At 52.6% G+C, this 17,574-nt stretch overlaps 7 protein-coding genes across 7 annotated transcripts; 6 read left to right on the top strand and 1 right to left on the bottom strand.

The window, feature by feature from the left end:
* Positions 1-1,489: 1,489 nt before the first annotated feature.
* On the top strand, positions 1,490-2,714 carry JN550_013753 (uncharacterized protein; the record flags this gene model as incomplete). The annotated part of the gene is made up of 4 exons (XM_049312375.1): positions 1,490-1,612; positions 1,732-1,987; positions 2,039-2,270; positions 2,321-2,714. 4 exons carry the CDS (start codon positions 1,490-1,492, stop codon positions 2,712-2,714), a joined length of 1,005 nt encoding a protein of 334 aa, XP_049164282.1.
* Positions 2,715-3,624: 910 nt separating this feature from the next.
* JN550_013752 (uncharacterized protein) lies at positions 3,625-5,201 on the top strand (the record flags this gene model as incomplete). Its single annotated transcript, XM_049312374.1, has 2 exons — positions 3,625-3,894; positions 3,954-5,201. 2 exons carry the CDS (start codon positions 3,625-3,627, stop codon positions 5,199-5,201), a joined length of 1,518 nt encoding a protein of 505 aa, XP_049164281.1.
* Positions 5,202-5,702: 501 nt separating this feature from the next.
* Positions 5,703-6,892, top strand: JN550_013751 (uncharacterized protein; the record flags this gene model as incomplete). Its single annotated transcript, XM_049312373.1, has 2 exons — positions 5,703-5,831; positions 5,882-6,892. 2 exons carry the CDS (start codon positions 5,703-5,705, stop codon positions 6,890-6,892), a joined length of 1,140 nt encoding a protein of 379 aa, XP_049164280.1.
* A 782-nt stretch (positions 6,893-7,674) lies between these two features.
* On the top strand, positions 7,675-8,548 carry JN550_013750 (uncharacterized protein; the record flags this gene model as incomplete). Its single annotated transcript, XM_049312372.1, has 3 exons — positions 7,675-7,952; positions 8,009-8,344; positions 8,413-8,548. 3 exons carry the CDS (start codon positions 7,675-7,677, stop codon positions 8,546-8,548), a joined length of 750 nt encoding a protein of 249 aa, XP_049164279.1.
* An 850-nt stretch (positions 8,549-9,398) lies between these two features.
* JN550_013749 (uncharacterized protein) lies at positions 9,399-10,973 on the bottom strand (the record flags this gene model as incomplete). Its single annotated transcript, XM_049312371.1, has 2 exons — positions 9,399-10,432; positions 10,490-10,973. 2 exons carry the CDS (start codon positions 10,971-10,973, stop codon positions 9,399-9,401), a joined length of 1,518 nt encoding a protein of 505 aa, XP_049164278.1.
* A 2,545-nt stretch (positions 10,974-13,518) lies between these two features.
* Positions 13,519-15,048, top strand: JN550_013748 (uncharacterized protein; the record flags this gene model as incomplete). Its single annotated transcript, XM_049312370.1, has 1 exon — positions 13,519-15,048. One exon carries the CDS (start codon positions 13,519-13,521, stop codon positions 15,046-15,048), a length of 1,530 nt encoding a protein of 509 aa, XP_049164277.1.
* Positions 15,049-15,754: 706 nt separating this feature from the next.
* On the top strand, positions 15,755-17,574 carry JN550_013747 (uncharacterized protein; the record flags this gene model as incomplete). Its single annotated transcript, XM_049312369.1, has 1 exon — positions 15,755-17,513. A coding segment is annotated over one exon (1,759 nt), but the record flags the coding sequence as incomplete, so codon positions are not given.

Raw genomic sequence — 17,574 nt, 5'->3', positions numbered from 1 at the left:
GACGGCTGCTTCCGGTTTGAAGTTCTCTACCAATGGCCCTCTCGATTGCTTGTTGACACCAAGCGCTCGACTGTATGATCTATTCCTCGACGCGACAGCTGGCGCGAGCATGGCCTGGTCACTAGAGTAGCACCGACAGCCTCTCACAACTTGCAGGAGAACAGTGAGAGTCTTGGAGAGAGTTGCATCCGTCAGCGAGACCGTCACTTGAAAAAGATGAAGGAGAGGAGGGTTTGAGACGACAAAGGGTCACCGACAAAGAAGTCGCTGATCGCAAGTAATGAAATTCAAGTGGCCCGACGACCATTGGTATAGTCAGAACATTCTTGGAAGCAACTATGCCCGACAAATTGGTTGCATTCCTGTCTTTGATCCCTTTCTACGTCCCGCGTTGGGTCATCCCCTGCGATCTGATCGCGGCGCTGAAGCAAAGAGAAACGCATTATCGTAAGGCTTTTGCACAAGAGCTCCCACATCATTTACACGCACTTCGAAACCTGTTGCTTTTGATATGGCACAGGCAAGTAGCAGTATGGCAGTTCGATCGATAGCTCTGCTGATCTAGTGGTTTGGCCACTGAAAGAACCAGAAAGTGCGCCGGAGAGCCACCGCCATCCGACTAGTTAACTAGTGCTGACTAGTCCGCAACGCTGGAACAGCAAAACATTCTTCATTCCAGCGAGGAACGGCAGGCCGGGAAAGGGGTCCTCGTAAAAGCCCATTCCATGTAGTATGCGCAAACAGTGATGAAAACGGCCCCCCGGGTTCGATCGTAGAGCAGTGACGGTCGTTTCGCGACTAGTCTAAGTTAGCACTGGACTTGGAAGCGCCAGTCAAAGCCTACTAGGAAGTGCAATTTTCCTGTACTAGGTCAGCGTCGCAATGCTCAAATGTACCAAGCACAAGCTTACCGGAGTTGAGGCGGTTGCACATCTGTATATGCAGGAGTTTGCCGGACGCCGCTGTTGTTGTCCCATAGGATTAACCCCACGGTGACCAGTAGCGGGGTTCTACAGCTTCTAGACTACGAGCAACATCACTAGGATTATATACTGTGAGCTGCTGGGTAGACATTTGCGGCAAGACTGTAACAGAACGGTGGATTTCATTCCGATGGGCAACAGTTGAGCAGTCGCTTCCCCGACTTAAAAACTCTTATACTTTCATGGCGAGCGGATAAAGAACCAGCGAGAACCGGAAGCCTCGACTCGAGGACAGAGTTTCCCCGCATCGTAGCTTTGCAGGGCGCTCGAGTCCAGGCTTCATGTGAGTCTTGGCCACACGGGCTCCAGTCGTCGCCGTGGTCGGAAGACTGGCGTAATGCAAAATTGAGGGTGTTCCGTTCTTTTGATTTCTTTCACTTGCTGCTCCCTCATTCTATCTTTTACTTGATACACACAGATCTTTGCGCTTACAGGCTCATCGTGATTCCCAATTTTGACGCAACCCGAGCGCTGGCCTGAGGAGTCAGTCAAGGGTCCTTACCAAGATGGGTTCTGAACCAACTTCACTATTAGACGTCCTACGCAGCCACTCTGCCGTGGACTGCGATACTTTTGACGTCGAAGGTGCGTCCGATGTGCAATTCCGGGTCGATTTGGATCAGAGTGTAGTAACAGCACCAGTTGCCAAGACTTTGGGTCCTTTTATTGACTGTACTTCAAACCAAGCAAGTTCGAGCCTGGAGTGTTGTTCCCTCTCCGTCCATACCTAAGTTCCTAACCGTGCCAGGCCATCGCATACCATGAACTCATCCGTGTGGATGACAAGGGGGACCAGGTGCATTCCCAGCTTATCAAGAGCTCCATCGAATATGCCAGCTCGAAACGAGAAGCATTCGCTGGGGTTGACGTCGCCGAGGTTGCTGTCGAGTGCATGATGGTCAAACTGGCCCTCAAAATAGTTCCCTATCTCAAGGGGTTTTCCCATATTCAGACCAACCCGAAATACTCATACAACACAGAGAAGACTATCGGAAATGCCAGCCGTATGTCTAGTCCCAACCAGAAGAAGCCGCTCGGGGGTTAATTGGCTATAGGTATCGTAAGAATATTTCGAGACTTGGAGCCTTCCTTCGACACCAAACGGGTCTGCATCAAGATCCCTTCGACTTGGGAGGGCTTGCAGGCCTGTCGTGTTCTGGAGTCCCGAGGAATCGCGACTTTGGCGACGACCATGTTCTGTATGGAGCAGGCAGCACTTGCTGCACATGTCGGTTGCACTTACATCGCCCCTTACATCAATGAGCTGCGCGTGCACTTTGATCCTGGGTGAGTGAGCCTTGCGTTACACTCATACGTCCACTAATCGGGACACACAGCTATGTCGACGAGAGTAAAGCATTCAGCTTTTGTGGCAAGGCCCAGAAGTACTACGAAAAGATTGGGAGCAAGACTCAAGTGCTTCCGGCCAGCCTTACCAGCATTCAAGAGGTCATGATGCTGGCAGGATCTAACCACATTACTGTGTCGCCGCCACTCCTGAAAAAGCTAGCTGAGACGCCAGCCAACCCTTGGGAAGGAGACACAGGCTCCGTCTTTCGAGGGGGGCTAGAACAGGCTTTTGAGGACTACAAACAAATCCTAGAAGACGAGAGCGCATGGCGATTGGCCTTCACCCGCAGTCAACAAGGCAAGAGCGAAGGAAAGAATATCCAGGCCGTCAACATATTCTGCGAGAAACAAGAAGGTCTCGAGAAACTGGCGCGAGCGTGAGCGGCGTACATACTCTCCGGGCGCTAAGAGTAAAACAGGTTGACAATGCAGTCTTATCAGAGGCGGCACGGAGGGCGGCGGTGAACTGTCTTGTTGAACCCTGCATGTCACCCATCAAACACTTCCACTCTCCTCAGAGAGCCCTGGTATCGAACCTATCAAACAGGTTACTAGTGCGATGCAGATGACAACGATTTCCATGCCGTGAAGAAGCCACAACGTACGGCCAGATCCTCAGGCGATTACGCCCTATCTCTCCTGGTCTTCCAGTGATAAGTAAGCCTTGCGCTATTGGGTATCAACCAAAAGTAGACGATGCAGCAAGCACCAGCACACCCAGAGCCCCGCCCATCGCCTTGTTTGATTGGCTTACCCACAATCTCGGATCACCACTTGGGGCATAGTCAGATCTGGGGTCAGATAGTCGAGACGAGTGGGATGGTGTGGTATCAGTGAGCCACTGCTTGCTACGTAGATATGCTTGATATGCATATCTGCTTATTGTCGAATCTGACATGATGTAACGTCATATTTAGAGGTGTAAAAGCTGCGAAATCCCATATCACCGTGGCTCGTTCACATCTCTTCGGTCCGGATCCATATCTTGGGTTGCCTAGCACACCGATAGCTTCAAAGCCGTGTTTGTAAGAGCAGAGACAATCTGTTGATATCTGCAAAGAAGATGAAAATCTGGACTCCCTCCGCAACCGAACTAAGGCGAAGATGCACGTCGCTTCACTCTTGGGAGCTTCCCAAACAGACAGGGGCCATCGCCCCTGACTACGTATGGACGAATCGCGATATGGGTGTGTAGAGAAGGCTCGTATACACCCATCTGCACTGGAAGCTGATTGAGATCGACTCAGATCCAACCCCCAAAGAGGACCAAACATGGACGATTTGGAGCATCATGGCATACTGGGCCACCGACACCATCAACCTAGGTACCTGGCAAACGGCGTCGTCAATACTGGCGGTTGGCCTAAGCTGGCGTGAGGCGATACCCATCATGGTGGTCGGCAACCTTTGTGTCGCCATACCCATGGTGTTGAACGGTGCTATTGGAGCCAAGCTACATGTTCCCTTCTCGGTAATTACCACCAGCAGCTTCGGGTATCATCTGAGGTACTTCTGCATAGTCAGTCGGGCGATCTTGGCCATGTTCTGGCTGGGTATTCAGGTACGTTCTTTCTGTGCTGTACCGCACCCACCTTGGCTGGATTAGCTGACGTGGTCCAGGGGGCGAACGGGGCCCAATGCATCACTATTATGCTTCGTGCTTGGGCTCCAGCATACAATGACATCCCCAATGCTCTGCCAGAGTCGGCAGGAATCACCACAGTTGGGATGATATCCTATTTCTTGTTTTGGATCATTCAATTGCCTCTGCTCCTGATCCACCCAACCAAGCTGAAGCCAATCTTTATCGTGAAACTGGTGGCGGCACCGGTCGCAGCGATCGCGACAATGGGATGGTGCATCAGGGAGGCTGGCGGAGGTGGAGATATCTTTGCTCTTCAGCCGACAGTGGACAGGTCTCGATATGCGTGGCTATGGCTGTCATGTATGTCAAGCGTGACGGGCTCTTGGTCTACGCTTGCATGCAACATCCCCGACTTTACGCGGTATGCCAGATCAGCAAAGGGCCAGTTCATCCAGCTCCCCTTCTTGCCCATCATATTCACTGCCTGTGGAGTTCTAGGAATCGTGACAACTTCGGCAAGCAAGGTCTTCAGTGGGGAGTACCTTTGGAATCCGCTGGACATCATCGCCATCTGGCTCGACTACGGCGCAGGAGGCCGTTGTGCTGCCTTTTTCGCCGCGCTGGCTTGGTACGTGGCGCAGGTTGGGACGAATATCACGGCCAACTCCATCAGCGCAGCGAACGACCTGACCGTGCTGTTTCCCCGGTGGGTAAACATCAAGAGGGGTTGCATGATCGCGGCTGTCATTGCTGGTTGGGTTCTGGTTCCGTGGAAGATCCTGGATTCCGCCGAGACGTTCCTGGCCTTCATGAGCGGATATGCTATCTTCTTGGGCCCAATGGCCGGCATCCTCGCGGCGGACTACTGGCTCATCAAGAAACGGCAGATTGACATCCCAGCCCTGTACAATCCTCTGGGCCGGTACAAGTACGTTGGCGGCTGCAACTGGCGGGCAGCCGTTGCGTTTCTGTCCCCGGTCGCTCCTCTGCTGCCAGGACTCGGCAACAGCATCAGTGGCAACACGGCCGTCCCTATCAGTGCCGGTGCTAAGAACCTATACAGCTTCAACTGGCTGTTTGGGTTCGTGGTCTCGGTGGTGCTGTACACAGGCTTGAGCTTGGCTTTCCCGGCAAAGCAAACTCTTGTCCGAGAAACTGTGTGGGATCTTGACGACACGGCGATCGAAGCTTATCCTCGTGTGAGCAGCGAGCACTCAGGGGGCCTGGCCCACGAGAAGACAGTCGATGAAGGGGTGCATGGGCCAGTACCGAGAGTTGCATGAGCTGGGGCGGAGTGCACGGGACTCGGAGGGCGCTGGATGCGAAGATCGGGGAAGGTTGGAGATTTCAAAACACGTTCCTAGATGATACTGAGTCTGACATCCGTAAGATCCTGAATTATAAGCAATGCATTTCTGGTGTGCTCGTCGAGTAGTCCCTACCGCAATGTTCGTGCTGAATGACCACCCCGACGCCACTGGCAACTAACTGCAGTTGGCGGCAGCCGTTGCGGCAAAACGCCCCAATCCCAGTGGTCTCCAGGGCTGCGTCTTGGAGGGGCACCCATGTGCACGGCAAACGAAGAGCGTGCCTGCGCAGGGCGACTGTAGCGACGGCGGGAACATTCCAAGCCATTCGCTACTCGAGTAGACCATCCAGGGACCAGCAGGGCCTTGCTTCGAAGAGCCCGGCAATTTGCGCCATTTGAGCAATTTTGGAGATTCCAAGGCCGTGCTCCATCACAAGTGTACCTACCGCGACTGCACTGTTCAGGCTTGTGTTCAATGACGGCAGGGCAGTCTTTAGGTGACCTGCTGCCCTGGGCACGCGGCCAGGGGGTCGTAACAGACGGCATTGAGGCGGCACAGCTTCCTGGCCGTGGTGCAGGCATCGTCGCAAAACGCCACTTACGGGTAATGGGACACCGTCCGACTTGAATCACAGGCATCTTACCGTACCGCAGGCAGGAGAGGCCATCCTGAAGGTCCCATTTGGCGCGGTACGCTGCCTCGACACCGTACCCAACGGCATCCGGGACGCATTGCCAGAGAAATGGACCATCCACAGTCTGCTCGCCCTTGACCTGGCTCTCAACCACATAGCCAAGCCAACACCGTGGAACGCCATCTTGCCTTCCCTCGAGAGTCTAGAAGAGTGCGTACCGCTGCTGTGGCCGAGCGACCTCCAGGCGCTTCTTCCTGGGCCGGCCCTGTCTTTGCTTGGCCAGCAACAGGCTAGGCTTCGGACGCAATGGGATTTGATCCCCGAAAAGTTCACAGCACTCCAGCACGAAGACTACCTGCGCATGTGGTTCTTGATCAACAGCAGAACCTTTTACAACTCGACGCCCACTACGGAGACATACCCCTGGGAGGACAGGCTGGCACTTCTTCCAGTCGCCGATCTCTTCAATCACGCCGATACAGGCTGTGAAGTGACATTCAACAGCAAGAGGTACAAGGTCACCACAGATCGGGCGTATCGCGCTGGAGAGGAATTATACATCTCGTACGGAGATCACTCAAACGACTTTCTGCTAGTAGAATACGGCTTTATCCTCGCCGAGAACCAGTGGGATGAGGTCTGTATTGATGACGCGATTTTGCCTCACCTGAGCAACGAACACAAGGCGGAGTTGGGAGAGAAGGGGCTCCTAGGCAATTATGTCCTGCGGTCTAGGGAGGGTGCTTGTCGTAGGACAGAGTCTGCGGTGCGTTTGAGGTGTTACACCGCGGAACAGTGGGTGGCATTTGCCGAGGATGGCGTCGAGGTCCCTGACGCTCAAGACGACGTCAACAAGCTGCTTAGCGAGCTGCTTCAGAGCTATATCGCCACCATACAAACTGTGATCGGAAAGTTGGAGAGGATGAAAATCGGCAAATCTGCCCAGCGCCGACTACTTATTCAAAGATGGGAGCAAATCCGCCTTACGATTGGAAGAACCATCGACCGTCTGCAGACCACCAAGACTTGATTTAAGCGGAGGTAGCACACCGAAATCTATCAGGACTGGTAAACCAAAGCGTTTCTGCATCCTGAATATTCTTGAATGGCAGAATAATTCGCTGCTAAAGATTTGCAACAACAATTGTAGCTTTGTAACAAAATGTTTCTTTGTAAGCTGCACACTGCGTTTAACGTGAAAAAAAAAAAAAAAAAAAAAAAAAAAAACTTGACCAAGCACTTATCTTAAAATGCCGCTATGGACCATTGGTTTCTGAGGGACGGAATTGTCTATCTGGGAATTTGCGGGTGGAGCACCACCGAAGGAGCGAGGGTCCTTCACTTTGCAGTTGACGGCAGTAGCTTGGACAAATGATGGCTCCAGTAACATTGCTGACAAAAGAACTTGGTACCGTGAGGAGCCTGAAGATGCTAGACTTACGGCCAACTGCATCTTTTTGGGGATTTGTCGGGGAAAAGAATGGAGAAAACTGAGTGCAGTATTTGGGGAGCTGTCGTCTCGCCGGATTGTTTATATGATTATGAGCTACCACTTCATCATTTTATACTACTCAAGTTCGGAGAGTGGGCTGTCCGCCAGCTGTCACGTAGTGGGGGCCACCCAAACTCTCTTTGCGTCGCAAGTGGCGTTAGTCTGAAATTTCTTGTCGCTGGCCAGGTCTGAAGTGCGCGAGGTGAAACGCAATATTATCACAATATCTGGTCGCAATATAGATTGGTACTTCAAACGACTTTTGACTGATTGAAGTCTATGGATATTGCCAACGAAATCGATACCTTCAGAGCCCAAGCATGGAAGCAGACAAACCCAGTACAAGACAAACAGCCGACCCCACCAGCGAGGCGTTATCGGCCCCTGATGCACTCATCAATCGGGACGAGGGTCTCAAGTACTGGAACAGTGTAGCCAATGACGCGGATGGCATGCTCGGTGGAGTTCCTACTATGCCAGGGCTCTCGGCCATGTCCCGCGTCGATCTTCAAGGCTCTCGTAGTTTCCTCGCCAAGTTGGGTATTGGCGCGAAACCTGGCCTGCGTATGGTTAGCAGAGCTCTTGAGGGTGGGGCAGGGTAAGATTCATCGGAATGCTCACTCTGTCTGTCGGTGTTTCCTAACATGGTGGTAGAATTGGCAGGATCACCGAGGGCCTACTGCTGAAAATCTGCCATGAAGTTGATATTATCGAGCCAGTAGAGAAGTTCACGGACGCCCTCAAGGGCAAGAACGGAATCGGCCGTGTCTTCAATGTTGGTCTTGAGGGATGGTCACCAGCAGAGCACGACCAGTACGACCTCATATGGACGCAATGGTGTGTGGGCCACTTGACCGACGCGCAGCTCGTCACGTACCTGGAAACTTGCAGAAGGGTTTTGAACCCCGAAACCGGCATCATTGTGATCAAGGAGAACTTGAGCACACGTGAAGAAGATGTATTCGACGCGACTGATAGCAGTGTCACTAGGTGGGTCTCTTTTTTCTCAACTTGATATGCTGAGTGGCGTAGAAGAAACATTACTGATTCTATCACAGGCAAGACGTCAAGTTTAGAAGTCTTTTTAAGCAGGCGAACCTACGGATAGTGAAAACGGAGCTACAAAAAGGCCTTCCAAAGAAACATCTAGATAAACTTATGCCTATCCGGGTGTATGCACTCAGACCCCAGTAGAGGCGAATTAGCCAGAAAACATTAAACAACTTTGTAATGTATTATTGAGTGCTCGATGGTGTTTGGCTATAAAGGTAGAAGTGTATGGTCTATTTTAGTTTCGCAGACCATCGGCAGCGATGTTCTCGTGAAACGTCCCAGACGGCATGGGGGTATTTATAGGATGTGGCTACATTGGGAAAGGATATGGGCTCGTTGCATTCTGAAACGATGCTAGCTGAAGATGCAACTGTTCTCGTCTAATGACAGCAGGGAATAATAGCGAGAGAACATCGAACGAGAAGGCAGATGTACAAGTATCTTGGTGCTGGACTGTCTGGAGCTGGTGTTGTGTGCTGATTTGTGGTGTGTTCTGGGATAGGCCAAGCGGCAAGCCTTGTAAAGTAAAGAAACGATTCACGCTCAGACAGTTCAGTAGCATGATATTAATATACGAGAGCCTAGCGAGTGCACATATTGAAATGATGCTCTGCCATAATTACTGGGAACTAGAGACTACCTCCAATCCCAAGAAGATCTCTTTAGCGCAACGGGGAATGAGATGAATAGTCCCGTTCCTCATTCAATGTATACCAAGGTCAAACATGGCTAGGTTGCTACGTCTTTGTTAGGTAGTAGATGCCACTTTCGCGACATTTCAACACGAATCTGGGCAAGGCACTTGGAAAATCACAGAATATGCACACTGCTCAGACAATCAAGATCAAGTGAAACTTTTTCATTCCCATCTATGCGATGATGGACAGTCCTTAAGTGCTTTTCTGAAGCCATTCCAGTACGGAGTTGTAAGCAAATGGCGCGTCGTACTGGCTCCATCTGGTAGAAGGTGTATCACCAATGCACCCTTGCATCAAATCATCACCCAGTCGCCGTGGGACGAATTCTCATCATCAGATGAGTCATCCAAGTCAGTCGAAGCCTGATACTCGTCGCTACCGTTGCTGACAATGCTCCAACCATCGACCTGGCCGCGGACAGCATCTGCCATCTCCATATCGTGGGATACCTGGCCATCCAGAGCGCCATTGCATACGGAAGTGGAGAGCATGTAACTGTTGGCATCAGCCTGCGGCTCAGGAGCCAACGTGTCATGGTTCGAAATGTCGGCCGTGGCCCACATCTTGGAAACAATTCGCTCTCGGTCGATCAGAAACTGATTGAGCCACTCAAGATGGCGACCCTTGGCAACCTTGCGAGTCTCCCAGACGCAATGGGCTCGGATCAGGTCGTTTCTGGGGGTGCCGGGCAAAGTCATGGTGTGAATCTTCTGCAGAATCTTCACTCCCTGATACCAATCAGGTGAGTGACGGCCCTTCAGCATCAAAGCAGCCGCTAGGCATCGGCGCGCCAGAATCGTCTTGTGGTCCTCAGGACCCTTGGCAAGGGACTTGTAGTTGATGACACCTGAGAAGCAGCCACGAGCCACATCGAACTGGCCCAAGCCCATGTAGACCAAGCCGCGAACAAGAATGAGGTTGCTGCGGTCAGTAAGGAAACTGGCATCGTGGTTGCAGATGACAGAGTGAGTGTACATGTCTTCACACATCATCTTGGCCGCATCGATATGGCCATAGAGAAGAGCTCGGGTGCTCAGTCTCCAGACGGCAACCAGGAAGAGGCGGGCAATGTCCGGGTTGTTGACAGCCGCCAGCAAGTCATGAAGCTTGCAGGCCAGTGAGTCGATCCAGAAGCATTCGTTCTCCAGATCGGAGGCAGTGTTGTACAAATTCTCAGATCGCTTCAGATCGCGAGCACACGACTGGAGTTGGTTGAACAACTCGTGCTGCTTGTTGTAACTGACGTCACGTTTGAGGATGTCAAGTTTGCCGTCCGCGACGTCCAGCAGGCTGATGGCATGCTCCTGCTGGAGGAGGTCAACGTAGACTTAGTCTGCGTTAGTACTTTAAAGTCGAAAAGTGTTTAGCTTGGAGAAGAACTCACTGTCATCTACGAAAGCAACCAGTGGAGCGACACCGGGGGCCTCAGAGAAGGGAACGAAGCTGCGCAGAGTGAAGACTTTAGGGCCGTCGAAAAACGCAACCAGAATCTCGTAGTAGAGGCCTTGGTAGCTTGAGTCCTCCTCGATCAACAACTGATCGTAGACCTGGCGCGCCAGGTCGTCTGTCTGATCATGGCGATGCTCGTCTCCAGAGTTGAGTGTAGCCTTCACAAGGAGCACTTGCAGCAGGCGACATGTATCCGAGTCTGCGGCAAGCAGCAGCAGGTGTGTGGGCTTGGTGGCAGCACCTGAAGCACCCGTGAGACCCGACTTGGCGGAGCCGGAGCTGGAGGTCACAAGGCCGCAGTGACCCAGAACGGAGCCGCCGGGTTTGGTACCGCCCGAAGCAAGGCCACCGGAAGGAAGGCCGGAAGCTTCAGCCAGAGCACCCGCGGTGCTGGTGGGCTTGATCATCATATCATTCATCGTGAGATGCGTGCCAAGAGAGAGTTTGATATGATGGTTACCGAAGTTGATGTTGTGATGGTTGATGTGCGAACGGAGGGAAGAGTTTGGGATCTCAGATGAGAAGGAAGTTGGGAGAGCAAAGCAGAGATATTCTGCCGTGACGAGCCCAATTCATGTGAAAGATTACAGACCAGAATCGCACAAGGGTTCAAACCAACCGGAAGAGCTGAATTCGAGCCAGGATGCGCAAATTTCCTTCTCGTGGGTCTTCACGATGTTGTCTGTCGAACGGGGCTCAACAGTGAGGAGGACAGCACTCCAATATCCAGAAGCCAATCTCAAATACAACAACACTGTCGCCGATACGGCTTTCCACAGTCCCGTTCTCTCGCAGTAAAAAGTCTTTCGTCAAGGCGGGGACAAGACCAGCTCGAACTGACAAAGGCACGAAATCTGTCCCATGAATGGCTCAATATTACGGTCAGTCGCCGACAGAGGGGTTTCAACTGCCCATGGCTGTTGTTCTGCTGGAGATCGTATTAGTATGCAGTTTATGTAAAGTGGGATGCAGCACAGGCTTTGCACTGCCAGAGCACACGGCAAGTAGAGATCTATAGTCGAGTATAGTTCACACGGACCATACCGCAGGGACTGTGCAGTCATTGTGGCATTGAATACCATGATTGAACGCGACGGTGATTCTACTTACAAGGCACGTAACGATTGGTGAGTTGCGTCTTTTCTTTGATACGTAGCTGCCAAGAATTGGACGTTACAGATAACTGTTGCATCAGCAGCCTGCCTGACTGCCGCCGTGATGACAAACAGGCGATCTGCGATTGCTCTTCCTGTTCTCCTGCGTCTTTCACACGTATCTATGTACAATCAGCGGCACAACCATGGCCTTCTAACTGAAAAGCGACCTGACTGTTGAATAGATAAAGCGCCGCAGGCCAACAAGTGCTGCATTATAAATCGAGGGTCATTATTTGAGGTTCGAGACGGGCAAATGCGGCGGGAAAGCTGAAGTTTCCTATCGCCATGTCTTGAGGCCCAGTCCTCTTGCACATAGTTTCCTGCGTGTATCCAACAGCGTTGGGTCAAGTTTACTCGGGCCCTGACAAGGTCCTCATCTGGTCCATCTTCAATCTACTTGCCATAAGCACGATCAGACTGAAGGCCGACGTCGCACTCCGCCAAGCGGCTTGCATGTGCATCGCGCATGATCCCTCCCTCCTATATTGATTCGCATGAGTATAGGTGGCAAAGACAATCCGCGTGCAACTAAGCTGTATGGGGGCCGTGTGTATCGTCGTAGCAGTTGGCACCGTAACTACGGCGGGTACAATGGCGCTGCTGATGCTGGAGGTGATGATTGACTGGTTGTCGGTACATGTGTGTTGGGAGAACGGTCAGGGTTGGTCGATGTGAAGTCCAGAGGAGTAGAGGACCGTGAAGGATTCTCCCTGCAGGGCTACATTCCACTTGGGAGATTGGGGGATGCGATGGAGGCGCCAAAAACGGCGACCGGCACCGTGAACAGTTAATCCCAGTCAAGCAGTGCGGTTGGTCTTCCGGTAGCTCTCCACACGAGCACATTATTCTTGGATATGTCCCAGTGGTGTAGCATGGTCAACCATAGGAGAATGCGCATGGATGGCGCGGCCTGGGTAGCGTGTACCATATGGTCAGCGGCATCTCGGTGACGTTGGATTGCTTCGTGATCGTAGCGTGAGCACTGTTAGAAGACTAAACCGGTGGGAGATTCGTATAGAGGCGTCTCGCGCCGGACACGCTACAAGGTATCGCGGAAAAGATGCTTCACATCCTCCACCTCTGCTAAACAATGGGCCTGCGCGATGGGATCCTCGAGCCATTCCGGGGCTCGGTGCACCAGCCTCATAGCTGACCTTTCGCAATGTGGACAGACTCGGTGTAGGAAGTTTCCCCATCTCCGTTGATATGTGAGTCTCATGCGCAACCCACAATGATGACGATAAGGATGACGAAGACGAGACCATCTTATCACAGCAGCGTGGCAGACGGGAACTGCTGCTCAGCTGGGCGACCATAGCGACAATGGATCGCCGACAGAGATACACATCTTTGGAGGTGTGAAGGAGTGATATGTGAATTTTATGTAGCATGAGCGTCCTGGTGTTTGCGGTGGTGATTGCATGACTCCTTTTTTCTTCCCTTTCTCTTGTTTGCTTGTGCACTGGAAAGGGGGGGTGGGGGAGGGATTGCAGTCCACCCAGGCCGCTGTACTAGCCAGCCAACGGTGGAATTTGCTCGTTATTATAGTAAATTCACTTCTACGTTAGTATTCACGGACTTTAGTGCGGTTCATAATCCACTTTTTAAGCTACCAGCGTTCCAAGACGGCTAGGCCCAGCACCACGGCATTGGGTCCCGGAAAATCTGATAGGCCGGTGTCCTCAAATTCGAAAGCGTCATCCGACTCGGCCGGGCTTCGATGCCATTGGGAACACCAGCTGCTGATAGGACATTGACGAGCATGGCCTGCTGATTCTCGACCGTGGCGTCATAACCTGTACCCAGTATGAGTCTTCGGCCGCCAGGAATCATCGCTCGCCTCGGGGCCGCCGATACTGTCTGCTGGCGGTGCAGCTTGCGACGATCGCGATCGAGCGCACCAAACCACGCAGCCGCTCCCGGTAGGAGCTTCACCCGGAGCTTCTCCCGGAGCTTTGCAGCTCATAATGCGATAGCGGCAGGGTCGGGTCGCATCAAGCCCGGGTATTTCTTCGCCAACAACTTCGTGCCACGCCCGCAGGATGGCCGCATGGGGAGGTTGTCGGTTTCTACCACAGCGAGTGGGACCCAGAGCGAAACGTCGGCTTCCTCAGCAATCTCCCACATCAATCAAGATCTTCCCCACCGAAGACGTCAAGCAGAAAAGCGCAAGGCAGCAGCAGCAGCCGCCGCCGCCGCCGCTACGGACAGCCCTCTGCCGGTCGAAGATGCTTCATCAGCATTAACCACGTCTGCCGCACAGCAGTCTGCGAGCTCATTCCGACGACAACTCTCGCTATATCTTTCACTATCGAAGCCGCGACTGTCGTTGCTGGTTGTTCTGACAGCCATGTCCTCGTATGCGCTGTATCCCGTCCCTGACTTCCTCGCCCCGTCGGTGGGCCTCGATACGCCATCTCTGTCACCTCTCACACTTGCGTTCCTGACCACGGGCACTGCGCTCTGCTCTGCCTCGGCGAACAGCTTGAACATGACGTACGAAACCGACACAGATGCCAAGATGTCGAGAACCCGAAACCGACCTCTCGTCCGTGGGCTTCTTACCCGTCGCAAAGCCGTGGTTTTCGCTATTGTTACAGCTTCCGCAGGCATCGGGGCCCTCTACTTCGGCGTGAATCCGACCGTTGCGTTTCTGGGAGCCACAAACATTGTCATATACGCTGGGATGTACACGCCCATGAAGCGGCTACACTGGTTCAATACCTGGGTCGGTGCTGTGGTGGGAGGGATCCCGCCCCTCATGGGCTGGGCCGCAGCTGCAGGCGAATCTGCCACCGGCACTGGGTCATTCCAGGAGCTCCTCCTCACCACAGATGCCATCGGTGGCTGGTTGTTAGCTAGCCTGCTCTTCGCGTGGGAATTCCCCCACTTCATGGCTCTCTCCTGGTCCATTCGGGAGGAGTACAAAGCAGCTGGTCACAAAATGCTATCTTGGATCAATCCGGCACGGAATGCTCGCGTGGCGCTGAGATACAGCCTCGCCTTCTTCCCCATATGCATTGGTCTATGTGCAGTTGGCGTCACGGAATGGAGCTACGCTGTGACCAGCTTGCCAGCCAATCTGTGGCTCACTCGCCAGGCGGTGCGGTTCTGGCGGTGTCAGGGCAACAAGGGCAGTGCGAGAGGCCTGTTTTGGGCGAGTGTGTGGCACTTGCCTGTTGTGATGGTGTTGGCGTTGGCTCAAAAGAAGGGCATGTGGGGACGTGTCTGGAGCGCCGCCTTTGGCGAGCCGGCATATAACGATGAGGACGATTGGGAAGATGATGAGAGCATCGGTGTATTACCAGTATCGTCTTCTGCAGAAGCTATCAGGTGAGATGACCGACTGTGTATTCACTTGGAAGGGAGCAGCGTCAATGAGTCATTGCTACACTACTCCCCGAGAGTTGTATATCCTTGTACAATACTGTATCATCATCGCGATCAACGATATCATGGTTCCATGGCCTGAATTAATACCATTCTCGATGCAAATTGTGTTCCGAAATAACGAGTGTGGCGCGCACTTACAACGCGCACGCGGATAAGACCCCAATTGTCTGTACGGCTTGCCTGCTCTAGCAGTTTCCATCCCAAAAGGCGGCTGCGGCTGCGGATCTGGCGCGCAATGCCGCCAAACGACCACGGACTATGGCTTAAGCTTCTCCTCTCGAGCACAAGCACACATGACAAGACAAGGCTGAAGGTCGTCCAGAGCGCAAGAAGTGCTTCGCATTAGTGCGCTGTTATTGCCGCATGATGGTTGGCCGAGGTTGGCTTAGTGATTTAATTTTGGCATCGAGTCCCAGCCAAAGTGGACTGGGTAAGATCTTGGGACCATGGCAGGGGCTTTCTATTCGATCTTGTTACGAAAAGGGTGGGGCGAGTAGGTTCAGCTCCGAAGCTGGGGTTCCATTAGGCGCAATTTCACCACTGATATAAGCCGGCCTCCCAGCCCTATGCTTGTCTGTTGTTTCCTCCCTATGCCGCCGGCATTTGTTCCATGTCATTTTCATATACACTCCATTTCGAAGCAGCCAACAATGGCGGCTCCAACGCCTTTCGGAGGGAAGTTGATAGACCATGACGCCACAGACCTTGGTACCATGTGGGAGGAAGCCCTCATCAAATATAACGAGGAATGCAAAATCAACCTGCGGAACCTTGACTTTATTCGACAGAACAGCATGGATAATATAATGGCTGAGCAGGAACGCCAGTTGGCCAGGTTTGGCGAGGCCCGACACGATGGTGGCAAGCTGGACAAGTTTCGATCTGCAATATCGAAGAACTCACAGGTCATCATGTCGGTGGCGGCAACTGTGGCGAACGCTGCTAGCTCGGCCTTTCCGCCGAGCGCAGTAATCCTGACAGCCTTCAACTACGTGATGAATGCGTCCAAAGCCGTGTCTGACGATCTGGACATGATCGTGTCGTTCTTTGATATCATGAAGGCTTTCCTGAGCCGTGTATCGCTACTGGAAGAGCGAACCCCGCCTGAGCGTCAGTTCCGGCAATTCCTCATGAACGTGTTTTCCGCACTGCTCACCATGTGCGCGATCGCCACCAAAATCCAACAAAAGGGCCGCCTGAAGCAGTGGGCAAGGGCGCTAGTGGACGGGACTGATCCCAAATTGAAGGCAGCGTACGATACGGTACACATGCACCTCGAACGCTTCGAATCTGCCGTCATGATCATGACCTTGAAGAAGACTATCGAGTCCGGCTCCAAATTGGATGGAATCGGTCGCGACATCAACGCTGTTCAGGCCGGTGTGCAGCAGACTATTCATCTGGGCCAACAGAACCTGGAGATTGGTCAGCAGAATTACATGATGGGCATGGAGATAAGCGTCTACGCAAAAGACTCTGCATCAACTAGCCACGCTATTCTAACGGCCCAGGAAGATACCCGGGTGGAGGTCCTCAGCGGCCTGAAGAAACTGGAGAAGATGGCACAGAAAAGCTCACGCGACAAGCAGACATCTGAGGCTCCAAGGGATGCTGGTGCCCGCAGGACGACCGCCTTGATAAGGCTTCAAGACCTTCTGGACTACAAGGTGAATGACCAAAAGCAGATCGAAGACTTGGAAAATGCGTATGTTGCGAATACGTGTGAATGGATACAAGAGATCGACGTCTACCACGACTTTGAACTAGGAGATGTCCCTCTACTATCACTTACTGGAGCCACCGGGATAGGGAAGTCGATGGTATCGTACACTGCGCTACGCAGGATGCAAAGAGAAGCGATGACTGACCACACAGCCACAACTTCGGTGGCCTACTTCTTTTTTCGTGAGGACTACGCCGGCCGCAGGAGTCTGCCACTTATGCTGCGCTCGTGTGTGATACAGTTGGCGACCCACAACATATCATACCGTTCAAGCGCGCTCGCAACCAGGCAGCGTCTGCGCGAATTTGATGGAGAAGATTACAAGCTACTCTGGGAACATTTCTTCAGGCAGCAATTCAACAACAAAGTCAATCGCAGATTGACGCTTATCCTCGACGGGATCGATGAGGCCAACGAAGAATGCAGAGCAGGTCTCAAGGATATTTTTGCGGGCGTCGCATCAGACCAGGATCTCCAGATTCAGATCATGTTCAGCTGTGAGAATGATGGCGACATGGATCCAGATGGCAGATTGGGTATCAAACGACTTTCCATGACTAGGGAGAAGATCAAAGAGGATATGCGGACTATTGCTATCTCTCGTCTCAAGAGTCTCAGCCGCATTCGAAAACTTACAACCAGGACGAAGAAGAGAGTAGCAGTTCAGCTGTGCAAAAAGGCAGACAGTAAGTATCTCTTTCTGTGTGCATTGTTGTTCCCATTGCAACAGAAGAAGCAGAGGAAAAA

Source organism: Neoarthrinium moseri (assembly GCF_022829205.1).
Source record: "Neoarthrinium moseri strain CBS 164.80 chromosome Unknown scaffold136_Wmoseri_CBS_16480, whole genome shotgun sequence".
NCBI classification, from domain to species: Eukaryota; Fungi; Ascomycota; class Sordariomycetes; order Amphisphaeriales; family Apiosporaceae; genus Neoarthrinium; species Neoarthrinium moseri.
The sequence above is the reverse complement of the archived record's forward strand: the minus strand, read 5'-3'. Positions and strand labels throughout refer to the sequence as shown.